Raw genomic sequence first — 19,953 nt, 5'->3', positions numbered from 1 at the left:
TAAAGACGAGTCACACTTGTCAACACACGAAAGACCAGAACATTTATATTTTATTAAAAACTACATTCATTCCAAACAAGGCCTCAACATGGATATACACTTAGTTACATATTTACAATCATGTAGTCTTTTGTGTGTTTCCCTGTTCCCGTCACTGCAGTCATGCCTTTTAAATGACGTCTGTCATGTTGAGTGCCTGGTTCCAACAACAGCTGACAACAAATTGAGCTAGTCCTCATAGACGTGTTGCATCTAGATGCATATGTTCACATGAGAATTTAGTTACGAATCTGACAAGAAGCAGGATAGTACCTTAAAATAGTATAATTTCCGAGAAACATGAGAGTCAGACGTGCACAACTCAACTGCAACACATAAAAATATTCGCCAGATTACAGAGTAGTATGTGTGCAGAATAGCTCAAGCAAATACATTTTGCAATAATCTCCAAGCATCTAGAGATAGGGCGTCGTATTTTCTTCACCACTTAATCATAGGTTTAGCGTGAGCCTACATATCTCATCTGACGACTGGCTAAGAGGCAGGGTACACCCTGGACTGGTTACTAGCCAATCACAGGACTCACATGGACTATTCGCACTCAGAAAAATAAAGCGTCTTGAATCAAGCTAGCATGTTTTGTATTGTGGAAGGAAGCTGGAGTACCTGAAGAAAACCCCTGCGAGTGCAGGGCGACTATGCAAATTCATATCCGAATGCCGGAACCTGGTTTCGAACCTCCAAACTCATAATTGTGAGGTGGATGAGTTTACCACTTCTCCACTATTCCTCCTTTATTATTATTATCTTTCGTATAAAAATGTAAATTCTCATGAGAACATTCCTATCCAAGAGACTGCTTACATTTTCTTTCCCTGACCATAATTTGTTTTGTGAACAAAATACAAACACATTCACTTGAGCGCTTACAAAATTATAAATCTCCTCTTTTGAGTTTTAAGTCAAACCACAGAGTAGATTTTCAGGCTTTTAGCAAAGTCGTTTCCAAGATTTATGATGTGTATGACTTCAAGAGGCGTTTGCCAAGACGTGAAGTCATTTTGGAGAATATGGTGCAAAAGCTTCAGGCCATGTTTTTTCTTTTATCAACGCTTTAATGACCATACAGTATCACTAATCAGAATGTCATCAACACACACCTTTCCCTCTGTGTGTATATGTGCATATCCGTCGATTAGGTAGCATGTGGCCTGAGGCTTTGGCACAGCATTTAAATTGTTGTCACAATATTAGTTTCACTGGCTACCACACACAAGAGGAATTCATGAAGCATAAATGGATGAGTCATGAATAATAATTCCTTACGACAGCAGCTCCATAGCAACAATGCAGGCCTGAACAACATTTGTAATTTGGCATCACGTCAATTAACGTCATTTAAGGCTAGATGGAAGCCATCGGTTTTGATGTGGCTGCTTGTCGGAAACATCCATTACATGTCAGCCTTTCATTAGAGTGCACTGCAAAGCCGAGAAAATCTGCAACCGACAGTGATGCTTTGGCTTGGAAACCAATTCACACGGTGGTCATGACTTTGAGGGATCCTGAGCGGAATCTGAGGATCTTTTTCTTGAGTGCGTGGGAGGCTTTAATTTTGACAAAGGCCTTTGGCTGGGCGGGCGGGTTGGCGGCGGCGGCCTGCGCTGAGGGCGAGGACGAAGAGGACGTGGTAGCGAGGCGAGGTGGAAGCTGCTGGGGCCACACCAACCCCCCGCTCTCATCCGAGTCGCTGGAGAGAGAGCTGGAGGCGGGCGAGTATACCTCGCTCATGCTGGACGAGGATTCGGCGGGGGCAGCGCCAACGTATGGGTCCTCTCCTTGGCAAAGTGGCGCTCGCTGCTGAAAGTCTGAGTGCCAGCGCTGGGCATGCTGTTGATGCTGCTGCGGATGATGATGATGCTGCTGCTGCTGCTGGTGGTGACCACTGTGACCATGGCGAGCTTTTCGGGGTGGCCTCCGATGTCCTTGCTCCACGTGGTTTTCCCCTTCGTCTTGACTGAGCTCCAGGTTGGAACACCAACGCCGGTTTGCTCTGTCGCTGTTGTTGCTAACGTGAATCTTAGCAACTTGACCTTGAGCCTGATCCCCTTTACCTTGATGCCGCTCGGTGGTGCTGTACCTGCGCTCGGGCAGCACCCGCTGGCCAAGGAGGCTGTTCTCTGACTGGGATCGGTTGGTTTTGCTGCTCGACTTTTTAGACCTCTGTTTTTCATTGTGACCCTTCCTCGAGTTTCTGGACTTGGCGTTGTGGTGCTCAGGAGAGGCCTGGTGGGCTTTGGACTGCGTTGGGTTGAAGTGTCTTGGTGAGCGTAAGGGGGCGTGGCAGGCCTGCCCTGGGATGTATTGAGCACTTACTAGATTGTGCTTGTGATTGATTGAGGGCTGTGGACAATGCTGGGGGGTTGAGGGTTCACAACAAAGGTTAAGCGCCCCAGCACCGCAGTTGGGGTCCAAGGAGGGCAGAGGTGATGGTAGTCTCCCCGTCAGGGAGTGTGGCTTACACTGGGGGTAGGGCAGCATCAAATAACGCTCCTCTTCCAAAGATGGGGCCTCTCCTCCACAGGGTTCACTCTCTGGAAGGTCACAACCCTGACTAGGACTCTTTGGGTTGGGAGAAAGGTCAACTTGAGGGCCTGGATGTCCTTGCTCTGTGGAAAGAGAGGGGCTTTTCCTGTGTAGGGGGGCATGTGCAGGGGTAAAGCTGTATGGCGGATCAGGGCTTAGTGTAGTGCGAGGTTGGCACGGCCGCGGTGAAAGGGTGTGACGCTGGACAAGATGAAGTATGTAACCTTCCACCCTCATGCTTTGCTGGTAGTCCTCCTCCGTCACCTGATCTCCCGGAAGCTGCTGCTGCCAGGGCTGTTCGTCTCGGCCGGGCTCCAGCATCCACGAGTCCACTGGAGTCCCTTCCTCGGCGATGCCCTCCAGAGGTGGGTGGGGGGCAGAGAATGAGCGAGGCAGGCCACTTGGAGGAACTGTCATGGCTGATTCCCCATTCAACATGAGGGGGTCTCCTAAAAGAGAGCAAATTGCATGAAGTTTGAAACCAGGGAGCAGTGTCATAATGGAGAGGAAAGAAGAGTATACAAGAAGATAATAATAATAATAATAATACAAATAATAACAATTATTATTATTATATCTTTTATGAGTAACTTATTTTCGAATGAAGGATTATGCAAAAACGTGCTTGATCATACTAGCACTTCCTACTTCAGCGCTGACCTCCCCCAAGGTAAAAAAGCTAATAGTGAAAAAAAAAAGTTACAGTTACATATTACTTATATATGTTTGTGTGTGGGAGGATCATACACAATCAAGGTAAGCACTCTCTGGTACTCCAAAGTTGACCTCACCCATGGCCAAAAAATTACTACAAGTGAAATATATATATGTATTTTTTTCATGTATCATGTATCACCAATGTAGCCTCCAACACCAACCAAAAATCATTCACACACAAAAAATGCAAACTTTGGCATTCTTAACAGAAAAACTACCAACTACTTTTTATTATTTTATTTACTCACTAACAACAGGGCAAGTCCAGGAGGAAGCAGCCACGGTCGCTGCAGTACATATACTGTATTTCTCTATGGGTTGGGATTACAAAAGGGGGAAAGGGTGAGAAGAAAGTAAAAACTGTGGCTAAAGCCCTACATCCTGTACGTTTTCATGATGATGAAGTTTCAAGATCGTGATGACTTTGCACACATAGCCGTATACGCTATAATCCAATCGATTTCTTCCTCTCCATTTTTGTTGTGAAAGATGGTGTTATACAACCGGGGCTTGATATTCATTTTGTTGCTCAACAACCACTGTGGGTAGTGGTTTCCTAGTAGAGCGACTCTTCATTTTAACTCGCCACAATTTTGTTGTCTGATATGCACAAGCAACTTCTGCATTCGATTAAAAATTCTGAATAATTTCGACATTTATTTTTGTCAAGTAACTGCTGATATGTGCAGTGCATTGTAAGTTTACACACCCTAGAAGAAGTTGTGCTTTATTATTATTATTAATATATAATTTTATATGACTGATTAATGAACAAGTTGGATGCCATTTTCTTTCCTGTTGTGTTTCACTGAGTTGTAGTTTAATTTAAATTATATCTTATATTTAAGATTGTAAATGGTCTCGCGTTACCTTACTTCACTGAGCTCCTCCAACCTCAACCTAACTGCCTGCTGCCTCAGGTCAGTGGAACAGACACTCCAGGAGGTACACGTTTGTGCTTGTTTTACTATGCTCTATAAATAAAGTTAAGTTGAGTTAAGTCATATGTATTCCCATTGGGGAATTTAGTGGGAAGTACAGTAGAAACAAAAATGACTCCGTCTTTTTTTATATTTTTGGAGAAAAGCATTTGCTCCATATTTTCTGTTGCTTTATAGGTTATTTTATGAACTTGCACCCTTTTCTCATCTTTAACTCAACTTTCATGGTGAGTCTCTCTCTCCCGCCCTCGTCATTTTTTGTATGGTCTGTTGTACAGTAAGTAGTGATTACTGCCTCAGATGCTGATTTGATTGGCTGAGTAAGTTCACATGGAATTACTTAATTTGCATGCAATTGGGCTTCACATTTTGTGGCTACTAAAAAAAAAATTAAGGAAAGTAATTTAAAATACATGCTCCTTGAACCATAACCTTTCTTTTTTGACTAAAGGTGTGGGTCCTAATATAAAAGACAACCTGCCCAAATGGAGAAAAATCTGCAAATGGCATCCAAACTGTGAATGGCGGCAGTTGTTGCTGCTTTATGGCTGTGAGTACTTAATATTCACTTGCAATAAAAGAAAGACATTTTTTTTTATTATGTGGTGTTATGAATCGAAGTTGAAGTGCTGTAAATAATTTGCTGATGCATAATAGCCTCTGTCAAGGCAAAACTGTTAATAGGAGTTTGTCTATTAATTGTTTATTGTGCTTTTTCAGAATCAAACACTTTGTACTTGCCCTTGACAGAGGTATCAGAGGCATGTTTTATAGAAGAAGTATCAATGAATTCTCAAGGAACATAAAGAAGAAAGGCAGCAGGGTCGTTATTTATTGACAGAAGCCTTATAGTGATGTCCACGTGGAACAGGAAACGCCGAAAGAGGACCATGTGTGTTTATTTTCTTACCCACAGACTTGGGCCTTTCGTTGATATAAGGCCAGGAAGAGTGCGTTTCTGTGGGCTCCGTGGAACAAGTTCTCCCTTTAGGCGACTGACCTTCACTTGACTCAAAGACATCTAGAAAAAAAAAAAGAACAACTTGTGTGAGAGAAGAGAAGGTTATTTCATAGCAATCAAACCTACTCTTGTCCTAGCATATGTTGCACGGTGGCCACTAAACAAATAAGTATAAATAGTAACCAGTAGAAAATGCTAATAAAGCATACTTGAATTGGCAATATGTGAGAAAAATGAGCTTACACGAAGTTTGATGATAATCAGAGTTTTGAGTAGTTTTGATCACAAATTCAGTGAATCGTGCATTTTGTTGGGCACACTTACACCTCTTAAAAATGTAACTTCTACTGCTTAATACAATATTAAACAAACAAACAAACAAACAATCAAGAAACCAATCTAATGAATAAACCGGAGTATTAATCTAATGTTCTGTTTAATTAGGTCATTATTACAGTTGAAATTTGCCACTCATATTTCCATTTTCTACTGTAAAAAATTAGGAGATTATTTACAGTAAACATGAAATCATTAATTTGAGAGAATCAAATAAATGGATGAAACACATTAATGTATTTGAGATTTCTTTAAATAAGTAATCCATTCCATCAAATTATTTTTAAAAATGTATATTTTATCAATCAAACTAATCATTATTTAAATAGATACATTTTGGATGTACATGGTGTCCAAAACCTCTCTTTGAAAATCATTTATATATGTACTTGTTTGTTAGTTGTGCAACTATTGGTGACCAAATTGATGAGATCACATAATTGATCTCATTAGCCTTTGCAGGTGTTGTGGCCGGCGAATGTGTATCAGCACTGCAATCAATCTAAATGATACGGTCTTCGCATAGATCAAATAAAAATTCTTATAATAGCTCATAAGGCTACTGGAAGCCTTCCCTTGATGAAAGCTGCCTGAATCCAGATAACTGTCACCTGTGTCTCCTTGAGCAGCATCATGGTGGTCAGTGTCCATGCGCAGCTCCCCCACCTGTTGTTCCAGCGTTTGCATGAGACCGAATGGCGAACTCTGAAGAGCACTCTGAAACACAAACACACTCTTTGTTGTTTGCATCCCATCTCGATATGACTGAGAGAGTGAGAGGTGAGATGAAGGGAGGCAACATGCTTGAGACAACAAAGTATAACGATCTTTTGAATGAAGAGAAGCTAATCAATGAAGCAGAGCAAGTTGGCTTTTGATCGACATCTGTAAACAGACAGGCTTGATTCGATAATACAATACCGCAGCTTATTTTGTCACTTAGTTGGCGGAGGCGTTTATTTACTCAATTAATATTAAATAAGATCATATATGGACTTGCGTCATTTCCTTACAAATGAACAAAGAAAAATTAGAATTAAACTTGGCTTGAAACAAAAGACAAAATTATTACTATTATCGAGAAATGCAGCAAAATGGCAAAAACCAGGGTAGCCTGCTGGTCGGAAGACAAACATGGGCGCATAAAAAAAATATTGTGGAGTAAGCACTTGTCAAGTCTTGGGCAGTCAATCTAAAATTCTTTACTCTGAGTACAATCTAAAAAATATTTTTATGTTGTTGTAATTATTTAATTGCAATAGTGCTTTTTCAATTTGTCGTATCTTTTTTTATATACTCTCCTGTTTACTTATTTGTTGTTGTGATCCGTTAAATGATATGTTTTGAAATTGTCGTTGTGTTCAGTTATATGCTGTTATGTTTTGCACTTCGAGCCTATTATACTGTACTCACGCGTCAGTGGACTTTGTTATGCAAGCACACTTACAGTAGTACACAGGAAGCAGTCAGATGGAACATGAATTATTCAAACGCACTTGAAAAAGGATGCAGGGGAGTGGATGTAATATGTTGCACTCATGTTAAGAACATGTGATAGACCAACTAAAATCGGTTGTCACGCAAGCTTGTCCACGTATTTGACACACCTGTTGCCTGCTCCATCGCTGATTTAGTGGGCATTCTTAAATGATTCCTAAATCAGCACAAACGAGAACTTGACCTTAGACTCGCCCTCACCCCTCCACGCTTTTCAAACAATTTCCGACTGAATTCTCATGTGATAGTGTTGAACACAAACAAACAGAAGGCGTTTGATTCGATTTTGGCCGAGTTACACAGACGGCTCGTTATGACCAAGTCCTCATGACAAAGTGAAGTTTTCTCATCTGACAGTCTTACAACTGCTACATTGTTTTCTGGCGGCATACAATCGCTGACCACCACGTGTTTATTGTTTATTCTGTCATCATACAGTAATATATTCCACAACACACTCACTATAACAATCAACAGTCATACCAACTGCTGACTGAACGGCACAGTCAGGCATGACACTGCAAATGTCATCAAAAACAAAAAAAAAAGAAAATAGATAAACAACTTAAAAGAAAATTCATTATTATTCAATTCAGTATTAACAAACCTCAAATTCATATTTACATTATTGCAATATTTAATATTGCTTGAACAGCTCTTTGCTAAATAAACTTACAAACACCTCTCAAGTCATAATGAGTCTCCCTGTTTTCTCTAAACATTATTTGCAAAGTTCTGTAATAGTATTTAGACTTTTAACTTGAACTGTTTGATCTGAGAATATAAAGTCTTATTATTTGTACATTTTGCTCTGCATTTATTTTTATTCTGTGAGTTGATCCCCACAACTCTATGAAAAATCACAAAATAATTCATTATATAAAAGGCTTCATGATTTCAAAGATTTCTTGACAGATAGTGTTATCGTTTTATAAATGTTACCTTTTATGTAAGTGATATATTTGCATGCTAATTCATCATCTATTAACTCCAAGGAATTTTGTTCCAAAAATTCATTCAATACTAGCGTTACAAATTTATATATATCCCCTTTTATTTTTTTCTGATTCCCTAAACCAAAAATGTTGGTTTTCTTCATATTAAGGGACAATTTATTTACATCAAACCAAACTGTCTGCCAACTTCACACAATAGTTATTTTAATTTGCTACCTGAATAAATTTGTGAATGCGTCATCTGGAAAATTATATATTTAAAAATATATATGAATAAATCACTGAGCACAACTTAATAATATTTAGCTTTGGTTGACACCGCAAGAGGAGCATCCATTGAAAAAATACTCATGTCTGTATTATATTTTGGTTACACACACGAACGGCAAACTGCAAACTCAATAACAAACATATTGCTTAGTCAACTCCGGCAACAATGACCTTCCTCAGACTGCTCCGTGCATGTGACCAGCCCTAAATGAATTCACGATTGCGCAATGTCAGCCATCTCAGCATCGTCTCAAATCGACATCATGCACCAAAAGGAATACGTCCAAATGCACGTGGACGTTGACTTCTTTTGTCTAACACACAATCATGATGCAAATGCCGCTGGGGGTCAACTGACCCACGCTAACCTATGCTTCCCCAATAACCTTGTCCCCCCCACCCCCCAAACGCTGTCCTTCCTATTGTCTCAACAAGGGTGTTATTGTCCTGGTCCAAACAAAGCTGTAAGCATTCCTCCATCAATATGTTCTTGCGTGCTAGAGACCTGAAACGAGGAGCATTGTTTTTGCAATTAAAACCATTGGAAATCAATAAATCAATAATGCAGTTTCACACAATTGATTGGCTTCTTTCACCTTGGTGCTGTTTGTATAAAAAAACAGGATAACGCCTGAAGCATTTAATGAGTCCTGCAGCAAGGTACTTTATTGCAAGGAGCTTTTAGCAGGCCTCTGTGAGATTATTGTCTATTATTGATGCCCTCACACCGCTTTCACCACACTGTGCACAATCTATCATTACCCTTTTACAGCATCCTCTGCCTTGGGATGTTGGGGGATGGGGACAGACGGACAACACTCAACCATCCTCACCTCACCATAAAGCAGCTGCACACAGAGTATAGGGACCAATCCATGACAACATTGCCATTATTTTTCTTTGCCCCCACGTCTTTTAGAGCATGGATGAAAATTAGAAGGTAAATACGGGCGATACTAAGACACTAAAAGGGAAAAAAATGCTCAGTGGTTGTGCTAAAGGGGACTGAGATCATAAACCAGCCAGTGGTTCATCACCAGGACATAAACATGTATGGAATGGACCAATGAGACAGCCGCACTCCTGGACCTTCTATAATTAAATCAGACAAGGCTGTGGGAGGCCACAAACGCACACACACACACACACACACACAAAAACACACATTGGGCATTGAAGAAAAGCGTGATATAAATAAATGTGACTTTTTTAATATGGTAAGCAAACAAGCGTCTTCATTCAAAACAGTGGATAATACGCTAATGTTTGATCTTGCGACTCTTTGATCTCAGGACGAAAAGAAATTGGATCCAAAATGTGCAGACAAATACTGGCGCTGTAATCACATGCTCAAACTATGTAATGAAAGAGATGGACACCTGCCATGGTAGCTAGACTTGACTTAAGGCATCATATCCTTAAGATGTGGCAAATTCGATATTGGTGATGCATGATATGCTGCATGCTGGTTGCGAATGAAAACATAACATGTATTTTGCGTCTCGTAGCAACATCGCTGCACATTCTAGGCAGCCTAACAGTCACTCGCTAGTGTGATAGAATGTGACCCTAAATGTGCTCATTTCCAAGGGCGTGCAGTTCAATGTGGTCCATTCATAGACGCATCCACGGATTGACTCACTCTTCCATTCCTTTTTCATTCAAACAATTAATGAGGATTTCCAGTGTGGTGCATGAACTAACACACGAGTGAGCTTTGTGTTAATAAAACCTTAGTGAATGGTGCTCATTAGCATGCTGTGACGGAGTGCTAAGACAGGGAGGAGGGATGTCTTGAGAGGCTGTGAAAGGAGTGTGACGAGCGACATTGCCCTTGTGTGAGTGACAGCTGTGACAGCTCAGCATATTTGTGCTAATATGAGGGCAATGTGAAGACTCTGCGTTTGTGCACGTTCCACAGGGTTCCATTTAAGTGGAAAAAAAAGACACTACAGGTACATCACACTAAATGAATGATGTGCTCACGTTTTATCAGGTCACAAAAGCTGACCCCCTGACTAACCAGCTGTTCACTTAAGATATATGGCACCAAGCATTCAAATACACTTGCCGGTACACCTGCACAATCTGATAAGATTTGCACCATCTCCAGAGTTGTCAGTGGTATTCTGGTTAAATTGTTGGGATTGGAATTTTTTTTTTTATAAAAAAAAAAAAATGCTCATTCAAAGTAGCCGGTAGACATTGCTGGCGAGGATTAGTATAACTTCCACCAACTAATTTTACATAAGTGTGGCATATTTTCCAAATGGATCTCGATGGAATTCTCGTCACAGGAAGTCTATAAGAGAGAATTGTCACACCTTGAAAGTGCGCAAGAAAGGCACGCAAGAAGTGCTAATGAGAGAATATCTCCATTAGTACCTGGATCTACCTATCGCTTACCTACCCCTACCATCCCGTCATAATTTTAGAAACATTGATACCGTACATGCTGTAAAACGACATCTGTAGTTCAGAGCCGCTATTTATCTTATGTGACAAAAACAGTGAAAAATATGCTATATACACTATATTACCTATATAATACCTAAATTGTCAAAATGTCTGCTTTCTAAAGTGATTAGGCCAGCAGAGAAAGCTTTGTTGCACCTGAAGGTAGTGATGGGTAAATGAAGCTTCAAATTTGCTTCATGAACCAGCTGTTGTATTTTTTGACCCCTTTAGATGGCACTCTCGGTTCAACATTGGGCTGAAAGCACACTGACTTGTCATTTCTTAAACTCTTTATTTAATCTGGAGGAGTCAAAAATACATCAACTGGTTCATGAAGCAAATTTGAAGCTTCATTCTCCCATCACTGCCTGAAGGTTAACCATTGGTTCCACATGAATGTCAACATACCATTTAGTATGATGCAGTACACTTTGACACCACACAAGTCAAATTGCTTAAAAAAATACCTCACGAGGGTGTCCATAGAAAGTGAGCATTACTTTCCTTTTAAAGACACAACTCTCACACTATCTGTACTATGACCAAATAAGGAAATGTGTGAGTGCGTTCAATGATGAAATAAACTGCTGCTATTTGGGCTGCCAACTCACAACCGTAGCTTCGAGACACGCACGCCTGCTTAACAATACCATCGAGCGGACAGGGAGATCAGCTCTTCATGCGTCACCAGCTGCTGTCTGCCATCCGAACCCTGTCAACACCTCAAACTGTAGACCGGCAGCAGAAGTCGGCGTCAGCCTGGGGGAGCCCACCACTGTGTACACACATACTGTACAACCACAACTCCGCCACAGCTACACACTGAGACATAGACGGGGAGTTGTCTCCGACACACATGGCGAGCTGAATTCAATTCAATTCGACTGCTGACATCTACTCTGTAGGGACATTCCTCATGCAATTACTCACACGCTTGGGTTGGCATAATAGTTAATAGACATCGATCCACATATGTTAGGTGGAAAAGGAAAACAGGAAATGCCCCCCACCCCCACCCCGTCCCTGCTCCCCCTTATCCTTCATTCCCAAGCCCACCCCTCCTGGGAGAAAGGCATCTGTCTCCTTCGCAGACCTTGAAACAACTGCTTGTCCTCCGTTTGTGATGAGGACAAGCTTTTGACTTAACTTGCTCCAATGAGTTGGGGGGGGGGTCTCACAGTGTCGCCTGAGTGGAAACACTGCTTCGTACACTCGTGTTATGGATGCATCCTAATATTCAATCAGAGGGAAGATATAGTGGAACCTCGAGTCTGATAATGGCACCGCAGTAAATTGCGTAGGACATTTTACTCTAAACAGACAATATTTGGTGCCAATGTACAAAACTAAATTTGAGAGTTAAATACTCAGCTTTAAATGTTAGTGTAAAATTTAGTCTGAGAATTTTACACTGAATATTGTACTCTCAATTTTTACTGACTAATTTTTACAAATATTCCTTTTACTGACAAATATTTTTTTTTAGAGTAAAATGTACTCCTACGCAATTTACTGTGTATAATCCAGGTAGGCCAACATTTTCTGGATGTCAAGTAAAATGTCAACATTTACATATAATCTTAACTGAAAACTGAACTCATTATGGTGTAGGAAAGCAGAAGACACCCATAAAGCACACACAAAAAAAAAATCAAGTCAAGATGACCCAACATGTCGTACTGCGCGGCGAATGATTGTGCGTGTTTGCTAATGTAGTGAATGTTGAATTTTTTTCATTGGAGTTCAAAATTCAAAATTTCCTTGCAACCATTGAAACTGTTGGCAAACATCTGGTACACGTCCTTGCAACCGTTTGCGACCTCGAACGAACCCAGACAAAAGAAAATATTCATCAACACTTTACTGTTCTCTCAGTAAGATTTAGTCTTGCATTTTGCAGTAGACAAGTACGAATTTTGCATTAAACATCGGAGATGTGATGAGATTACGGTTTTTACATCTCAATAATAAAAGTTTATGTTTAAGAAACTGCACTGCTCAATTTGTGTTGTGTTTAAAGAAATGTAGAATAGAAATAGAAATAGAAATAGAAATCCCTTTATTGTCATTGTACTCAAGTGTGCAACGAGATTAGAGGGCTCCCCTCTCCAGTGCAATACAACAATAATACAGATAAATATATAAATTAGATAAATAAAGAAGACAGTGCAATGGAATTCAGTACTGAATAGGGCATATAGAAACACATCACAATGCTGTTTTGCGAGGTTAGGGTGGTCTCGTGTGTGTGTGAGAGTTCAGTATGGAGATGGCTCTCGGAAAGAAACTGTTTCTCAGTCTATTGGTCCTTGATTTGATGCATCTGTAGCGCCTGCCAGAGGGCAACAGGTCGAACAGGTGTGAGTTTGGGTGGGTATTGTCATTGACGATGTTGAGAGCCCTTCTGAGGCACCGGGCGGTGTAGATGTCCGTCAGTGGGGGGAGAGGGCAGCCAATAATCCTTTGCGCTGTTTTGACTGTCCTCTGGAGCCTCACTCTGTCGGCCTCAGTGCAGCCGCTGTACCAGGTGGAGACACAGTACGTCAGCAGGCTCTCGATGGACGAGTGGTAGAAGGCCAGCAGCAGCTTCCTGTCCAGGTTGAATTTCCTGAGGACTCTCAGGAAGTGCAGACGTTGGCGGACCTTCTTTACCACTGCTGTGGTGTTGTGACTCCAAGAAAGGTCATCGGAGATCTGTACTCCCAGGAACTTGAACGTGTGGACCCTCTCCACACACACGCCTTCGATGCAGAGGGGGGGCGGCAGCGTCTTGTTCCTCCTGAAGTCGACGACAATCTCCTTTGTTTTAGCAGAGTTAAGGTGCAGTCTGTTGTCCTTGCACCAAGTTGTCAGTCTCTTTACCTCCTCTCTGTAGGCTGTCTCGTCACCTTCCGAGATCAGACCGACCACTGTCGTGTCGTCAGCAAACTTGACGATGGTGTTGTTGCCGTGGGCCGGGCTGCAGTCGTAGGTGTAGAGGGCGTACAGGAGAGGGCTCAGCACGCATCCTTGGGGGGAACCGGTGCTCAGCATGAGGGTGGAGGACGTGTAGGGGCCGAGCAACACAGTCTGGGGTCTGTTGGTCAGAAAGTCCTTAATCCAGATGCGTGTGAGGGCAGGGAGGCCGAGAGTGTCCAGTTTGGCGACGAGGATGTCTGGGATGATCGTGTTGAATGCCGAGCTGTAGTCCACAAAGAGCATCCTTGCATAGCTCTGCTGTCGTTCCAGGTGGCCCAGCACAACATGCAGAGCAGTGTCGATGGCGTCCTCAGTGGATCTGTTAGCCCGGTATGCAAACTGGTAGGGGTCCAGAGTGGGAGGAAGGCAGTCCCTGATGTGCTGGAGAACCAGCCTCTCGAAGCACTTCATAATGACTGGTGTGAGAGCAACAGGACGGTAGTCATTCAGGTGGACGGCTGGTGACTTTTTGGGGACAGGAATAATGGTGGAAGTTTTCAAGCAGGAGGGGATGACTGCCTGAGCCAGGGAGCGGTTGAAGATCCTGCAGAAAACATGTGACAGTTGGTGGGCACATGCTTTGAGGACCTTGCCTGGTATTCCGTCGGGTCCAGTAGCTTTCCTGGGGTTGACCGCCAGGAGCGCGCGCCTCACATCGTGTTCCTCTACGATGAGTGGGGGGGAGTTGGAGCTTGAAGTGCGGGGGTGTGACGGTTGGGGCGAGTCAAAGCGAGCGAAGAAGCAGTTAAGCTCCTCTGCCAGCGATGCACTCGGGTCTACAGAGGTCGTGCTGCTGCCACGGAAGTTGGTGATGCTCCGTAGACCCTGCCACACCTCCCGTGGCCTGTTACTGGCAAGGTGGGCCTCCAGCCTCCCCTTGTAGGTTGCCTTGGCTAGCTTGATGCCTTTGCTCAGGTCAGCACGAGCCACCCTGTACTGGGCTTTGTCGCCTGACCTGAAGGCAGCGTCACGGGCCTTGAGGAGAGAGCGAACCCTGCTGGACATCCAGGGCTTCGCATTTGGAAAGGTCCGTATAGTCTTATGTTGGGACACAGTTTCCATGCAGAACTTGATGTAGTCCAGTACACAATGCGTGTAGACATCAAGGTCCTGATGATCAAAGAGGTCCCAGTTTGTGTCATGAAAGCAGTCCTGTAATTCACTCATGGCGTCGTCACGCCAGGTTTTCACAGTCTTTGTGGTAGGCCTGAATCTGCGCCTGAGAGGGGTGTACGCAGGTGCGAGCTGCAAGGACAGGTGGTCTGACTGGCCGAGAGGGGCGAGTGGGAGGGCTCTGTATGCGTGCTTGATGTTCGAGTACACATGGTCGAGAGTGTTGTCTCCCCTCGTTGGGCACTTGACATGCTGGTGAAACTCTGGGAGTACAGTCTTTAAATTGGCCTTATTAAAGTCTCCCGCTACTACGTGAACGCCATCAGGGTGGGCCCGCTGATGTTTATTGATGACGCACGCGAGTAGCGAGAGCGCCGTGCTAGCGCTAGCGTCGGGAGGGATGTAAACAGCTGTGACAATCACTACCGTTAGCTCCCTCGGGAGAAAATAAGGCCGGCATTTAACGGACATGAACTCGATGTCGGGGGAAGAGTGCTTCTCGACGATCGTGCTATCGCCGCACCAGTTCTCATGCACGTAAACACAGAGCCCCCCGCCCCTCCTCTTACCGGTGTCCCTCGTCCGATCCGCGCGATGTAGCGAGCGCCCGGCCAGCTGGATGCTAGCGTCGGGGACGTCTGCGTGCAGCCAGGTTTCCGTGACGACGATCACACTGCTATCGCGCACATAGCGGTTTCCCAGGATTTGTAATCCCAGGTCGTCGATTTTGTGGACCACGGATCTGGCGTTGGTGAGGTGCAGACTCGGTAGTGGTTGCCTATGGGGCTGCCGTCGCAGCCGTTGCAAGACACCGGACCTGCAGCCTCGCTTCTGCTTCCTCTCTCTGCGTCGCCTGCGCCGCCTCCCGGCCCCGATGACCAGCCATGGTGAGCCGGGCAGCCTCGCCAGTTCGTTCGGAATTTTGCGATCATAGCAAAATTCCTCTGTGATGGTTATTTCGCATCGATATCCAATGTTCACGATGTCTTGGCGGGGATATCGATGTTGTGCCTCAGTTGATGCCAATAAGAGCAAGCAAACACTAATAAAAAGTAAAAAGGAGCACTGTGAGGGGGAGCTGTTAGCCGCTGCGTCCATGCGCGCCGCCATCTTGGTGTATTTGTTGTAGATGAGCACTGCACATCTTCTGGATTGCTTCAGATATCCATCCATCCACACATTTTCTGTACAGCTTATCCCGCTGACGATCCGAGCTGAATTTGGGCAAAAGGCTGACTTACATCCTAGATTGGTTTCCAGTCAATCACAAGGCAAGTACAAAGACCATTCAGGCTATCACTGTCACTGAGTGGGAATTGAACCCCCCCTGCCTGTATGGAGGTCAGGCAAGTGAACCAACACTGACCTCATTTCACATTTCAATCCTTCGTGAAATCTCAAGCATTATTCAAACGTATGATCCACCCATGCATTTTCGAACGTGGAACACACTGTCAGATTCATTTAACAATCGCCAACATATTAGAAACACCTCACCTTGCCTTTATTTGTTCGTTTAGTTATTCATTTATTTACAGGCAAAACATAAACAGTGATGGCCTGGCGTAACATTCGCCTGACTTCCATTTGTTTTTTTTGTTCCCACTCAGTAATTGTGTAAATGTGATTGTTGTCGGTCTCTATATGTGCCCTGTGATTGACCGGTGGTGACCAATCCAAAGTTTAGTCAACCTTTCCACAGATGTCAGTTGGGAGAGACCCCAGTTCCCCGCGACCCTGAACTGGATAAGCGGTATAAAAATGGATATTTGATCCAGCTCTCATTTTTAGAACTCACTGGTTTGCTCAGGTGTTCCAAATGTGACCAGAAATGTTCAAGGCCGCCATCCTCTCCACTGGCAACATTAGTATTCTGGTCCATATGCATCTATTGTTAGGGTCCCTGGTTGTGGGGAGGAGGAGGAGGAGGGGGATGAGGTGTAAAGAGGTGGCGGTTGATTTAATTTCTCATTCACCCTAATTTATTTAACAAATGCTTCCTTTTGTTACAAGGTCCAACCAGTTGGCTGGGAACTACAGTACAGCTATGAGAAACAACAACGACCATCTTAACAGCAACATATGTACACTGTACAGTAACAGTGATGCTCACTGGTGCGTAAAAGTTGGCGTCTGAGATGCTCAAATAATAATAATAATAATAATGATGATGATACTAATACTCGCCCCTGCTGTAAGACTCGTGTCTCCCAATCTGTTAATCCACTGAGAGCACCTCATCAATTATGACATAAAGACGTGGGCCACAAGCAAACAACGGAAAATCAGTCATGTCTTTATGATGTGGAGAAAGCTGCAATAAGACTCCGCTTGTAAAGCAGTAAAAGGCACAAAAGTGTATGATGGGGGAACAATGGGCCATTAAAAAGTCGGCCTGGGCTCCAAACGGCGGCTGCTCCACCCCCTGATCTGCTCGCCCACAGGCGTAAACCTCCAGCCCGAGCGAACAGAGAGCCTATTAATCAAGTTGAGTAACTTTTTTTTTCCTCTCGCCGTGATGTCTCATTCGGCACCAAAGGCAAAAGCTCCTAGTAAAAGTGAGCAAGCGAATTATGCAGAAAAAAACTGTGTGGAGCAATGGTGAAGAAAGGGTGTGTTTGAGCTTCCAAGAATCCAAACATTGATCAAAAACAAATACAACAAAAATAATAAAAGTCCTCACCAGCTGGCGCCTCAGTGTCAGGTTATCCTGGCCCCAGCAGCTGAACCAGGACACGTCCCCTGTGGTGGGGGGCTCCTGCGGGGGCCGCGGGTCTCCCAGAGCAAGAGCCCCGAGCACCAGCCCCTCCTGACGCTGCTTGCGGAGCTCCAGCTCGCATAAACCGGCCAGACTAGCCTCCAGGCGCTCCTTGGTCTGGCTGCGCTCCACCGTCACCGGGAAGGAGAAGGCGCGGTGCATAGTCCAAAATACTTCTAGACAACTGTAAGAATAAATAAATAACACACAGAAAAAGAGATTGCTTTTTTACACGGACGATGGAGCTCGCTCCATTCTCCAAGAGTGTGCTGGGAGCTGCATGCTTCCCCTCATCTTCTATGCGCGATACATTTTCTATTTTTGCAGCTGTCAAACGCGGCCACGGAGCCCCGCCCTCGCTCCGCCACAGTCCACGCACGGTCCCATGTGGGCCGGGATTGGAGCGCGAGAGGCGGATGGGGGTGTCTGCGAGCCATGGCCGTCCCATCCCCCTTGATTCATTCCAGACTCGGCGACCTCACCCATCTCATCGTCCCCCCTGATGGGGAGGGAGAGTGGAATACTTGAGGGGGAGGGCTCCCCCATATCTCTCTCTCTCTCTCTCTCTCTCTGTCTGTCTCGCGCTGTAAAAGTGTTAGAAAGAAGAATGTTGAAGGAATTAGAAGACGGATAAGGCTGAAGGACAAAATAAAAAGGCTCTCATGCTTCCAGCAGAGAAGAAGCACTGAATGGTCAAATAAAAGTCAGCAGCTGGATTCAACTAAGCAAATAGTTCACATCCTCCCATTGGATATGCACAGCATCCATTAATAGCTTTCATCTGGCTGTGGGACGCTTTGAAAATATGTTACTCAACTACAAGAGTGAGAAAATATTCATAGAACAATTTGTCTCCTGGTTAGCAATGGAACCTAATCAAGCATAGAGCTATTATAAAATGTTAAGTAACAATGCATGCGTTTGAAATTTGGCGAGCTTGGTGAACTAATGGTTTAGATATTCCTCGTAGTTGTGAGGTCATACAAATGTGAAAACAAGTTTACTCACCCTTAACAGCATGAGTGTGGCGTCAAACACGCAGAATGAGATTTATGCCTGGGAGGTGAGACTCTTCACGTGAAGACAAAATGCAGCTCACTGTGCATTCTGTTACGGTTTAACAATTACGTTGACTTTTGCCAAATGCTGTGCACTGAGCAGCCAGGACAGAGACGTGGGGATGGTGTGTGTGTGTGTATTTTGTATAGTGTATTTTCTTCAGATTTTACGTAATAGAGCAACCCAAAGTAACATGTAATGACAATATTATAGAATAATATTACTGTAAAGAAAAAGTGTGGTGTGCATTTGTGTTCAGCAACCTGCACTCACCTACATACAATCCAGAGCAAGTAATCAATTACCTTCATAATCAACTAATTAGTAAATACAATCCATCGTTCAAAAGTGGAGGACGTATGGGATAACTACAAACCTGCCAAGACATGACACTCCTCCTAAGCAGACAGAATGAGTGAGGGGAGCGCTGGTCAAAGTACCAGCCAAGTGGTCCATAAACTCACTCTGGAGGAGCTACCAAAATTTTTCTTTCATGCCACACACAGAGAAGCCAACCCCACACATGCGGGCATGCAAGGAAGTAGGCTGAGGTTGGGGGGAGGGTCGCTGTCTTGCTCAAGGGCATCCCGACGATTGTCAGGATGGAGTCGAGCATGTCTCCAACGGCTAGTTGTAAATGCTTTAGTCCAGACTTTAACAATCAGTCTCCTGTTCCAAAGTTCAGGTCCGTACAGATGAGCTCAAGTGCTGATTATAGATTGGCAATAAACAGCTGGATTACCTTCAGAAAGTCACTTGATGCTACAGTAATTGGAGCACAGAGGTTTTATTTTAGAATATAGAGCGATGTGTAATGTGGTCTGATGAATCCAGAGCGATGGGCACAGAAAGCATCGACGACTGTCCCAAAAAGTTTTATGATCAGTTGTGCTGTGTGAGCCCTAAAGTGAGGTGTGCCGACAACGTGACTCCACTGAATGAACAGCGTTTTCTTTCAATAAATGTTCTGTGAAAGCATAGGCGAAGGAACATGAGACATCATTTTCACACATGCATTGGCTACCACTGAGTCTAGACCTTAACTCCATTGGGAATTTTTGGAATGCGCTGGACAAGACTTTACACAGCACTCTGACATGGACACTCCCATGCACCATAATTGCAAGAAAAAAAAAAAGAATCTGGATTAAAGCAGATGTAACGTTATATATATGGTTACTAAAAAAACATTTTAATTTGTTTTTGTTCCTGGTGAGGCAGGGTGCTAAATCCTCTAAAGTACAACTTTTGCCCATTTATTTTTTGATGTTGAGCATTAAAAAAACACAGCATAAATGTGTATTTTTTTTGATAGGTTGGGACTAAGCAAATAGTCACTACGCA

General features: G+C 43.7%; 1 protein-coding gene across 2 annotated transcripts; it reads right to left on the bottom strand.

Moving 5' to 3' along the window:
* Nucleotides 1-32: 32 nt before the first annotated feature.
* LOC148333533 (dapper homolog 3-like) lies at nucleotides 33-18,897 on the bottom strand. 2 transcript variants are annotated; one of them, XM_088299745.1, is made up of 5 exons: nucleotides 17,476-18,897; nucleotides 6,153-6,258; nucleotides 5,155-5,265; nucleotides 3,552-3,614; nucleotides 33-3,035 (listed from the first exon to the last, which is right to left on the bottom strand). In XM_088299745.1, the coding sequence occupies exons 1-5, from the start codon at nucleotides 17,710-17,712 to the stop codon at nucleotides 1,537-1,539; spliced, it is 2,016 nt and encodes a 671-aa protein (XP_088155871.1). In that variant the 5' UTR covers nucleotides 17,713-18,897; the 3' UTR covers nucleotides 33-1,536. The 2 variants fall into 2 exon arrangements, with proteins under 2 accessions (XP_088155871.1, XP_088155870.1); XM_088299744.1 differs by lacking the exon at nucleotides 3,552-3,614 and having other exon boundaries at nucleotides 17,476-17,773.
* Nucleotides 18,898-19,953: the final 1,056 nt, after the last annotated feature.

The sequence above is a fragment of the Idiotropiscis lumnitzeri genome, chromosome 7, assembly GCF_059441095.1.
Source record: "Idiotropiscis lumnitzeri isolate Australia: NSW breed Sydney's pygmy pipehorse chromosome 7, RoL_Ilum_1.0, whole genome shotgun sequence".
Classification (NCBI taxonomy): Eukaryota; Metazoa; Chordata; class Actinopteri; order Syngnathiformes; family Syngnathidae; genus Idiotropiscis; species Idiotropiscis lumnitzeri.
Note: the sequence above shows the minus strand (reverse complement) of the source record. Positions and strands in the feature narration are given on the sequence as shown.

What these genes read in the sequence shown, in the direction of transcription:
- LOC148333533 (XM_088299745.1), bottom strand. Translation starts at nt 17,712, where the DNA reads ATGCACCGCGCCTTCTCCTTCCCGGTGACGGTGGAGCGCAGCCAGACC. An exon ending in TGACACTGAGGCGCCAGCTG is followed by an intron (nt 6,259 to 17,475) that starts GTGAGGACTTTT and finishes TTTGTGTTTCAG; the next exon opens with AGTGCTCTTCAGAGTTCGCC. An exon ending in CTGGACTTGCCCTGTTGTTA is followed by an intron (nt 3,036 to 3,551) that starts GTGAGTAAATAA and finishes GCTCTCTTTTAG; the next exon opens with GAGACCCCCTCATGTTGAAT.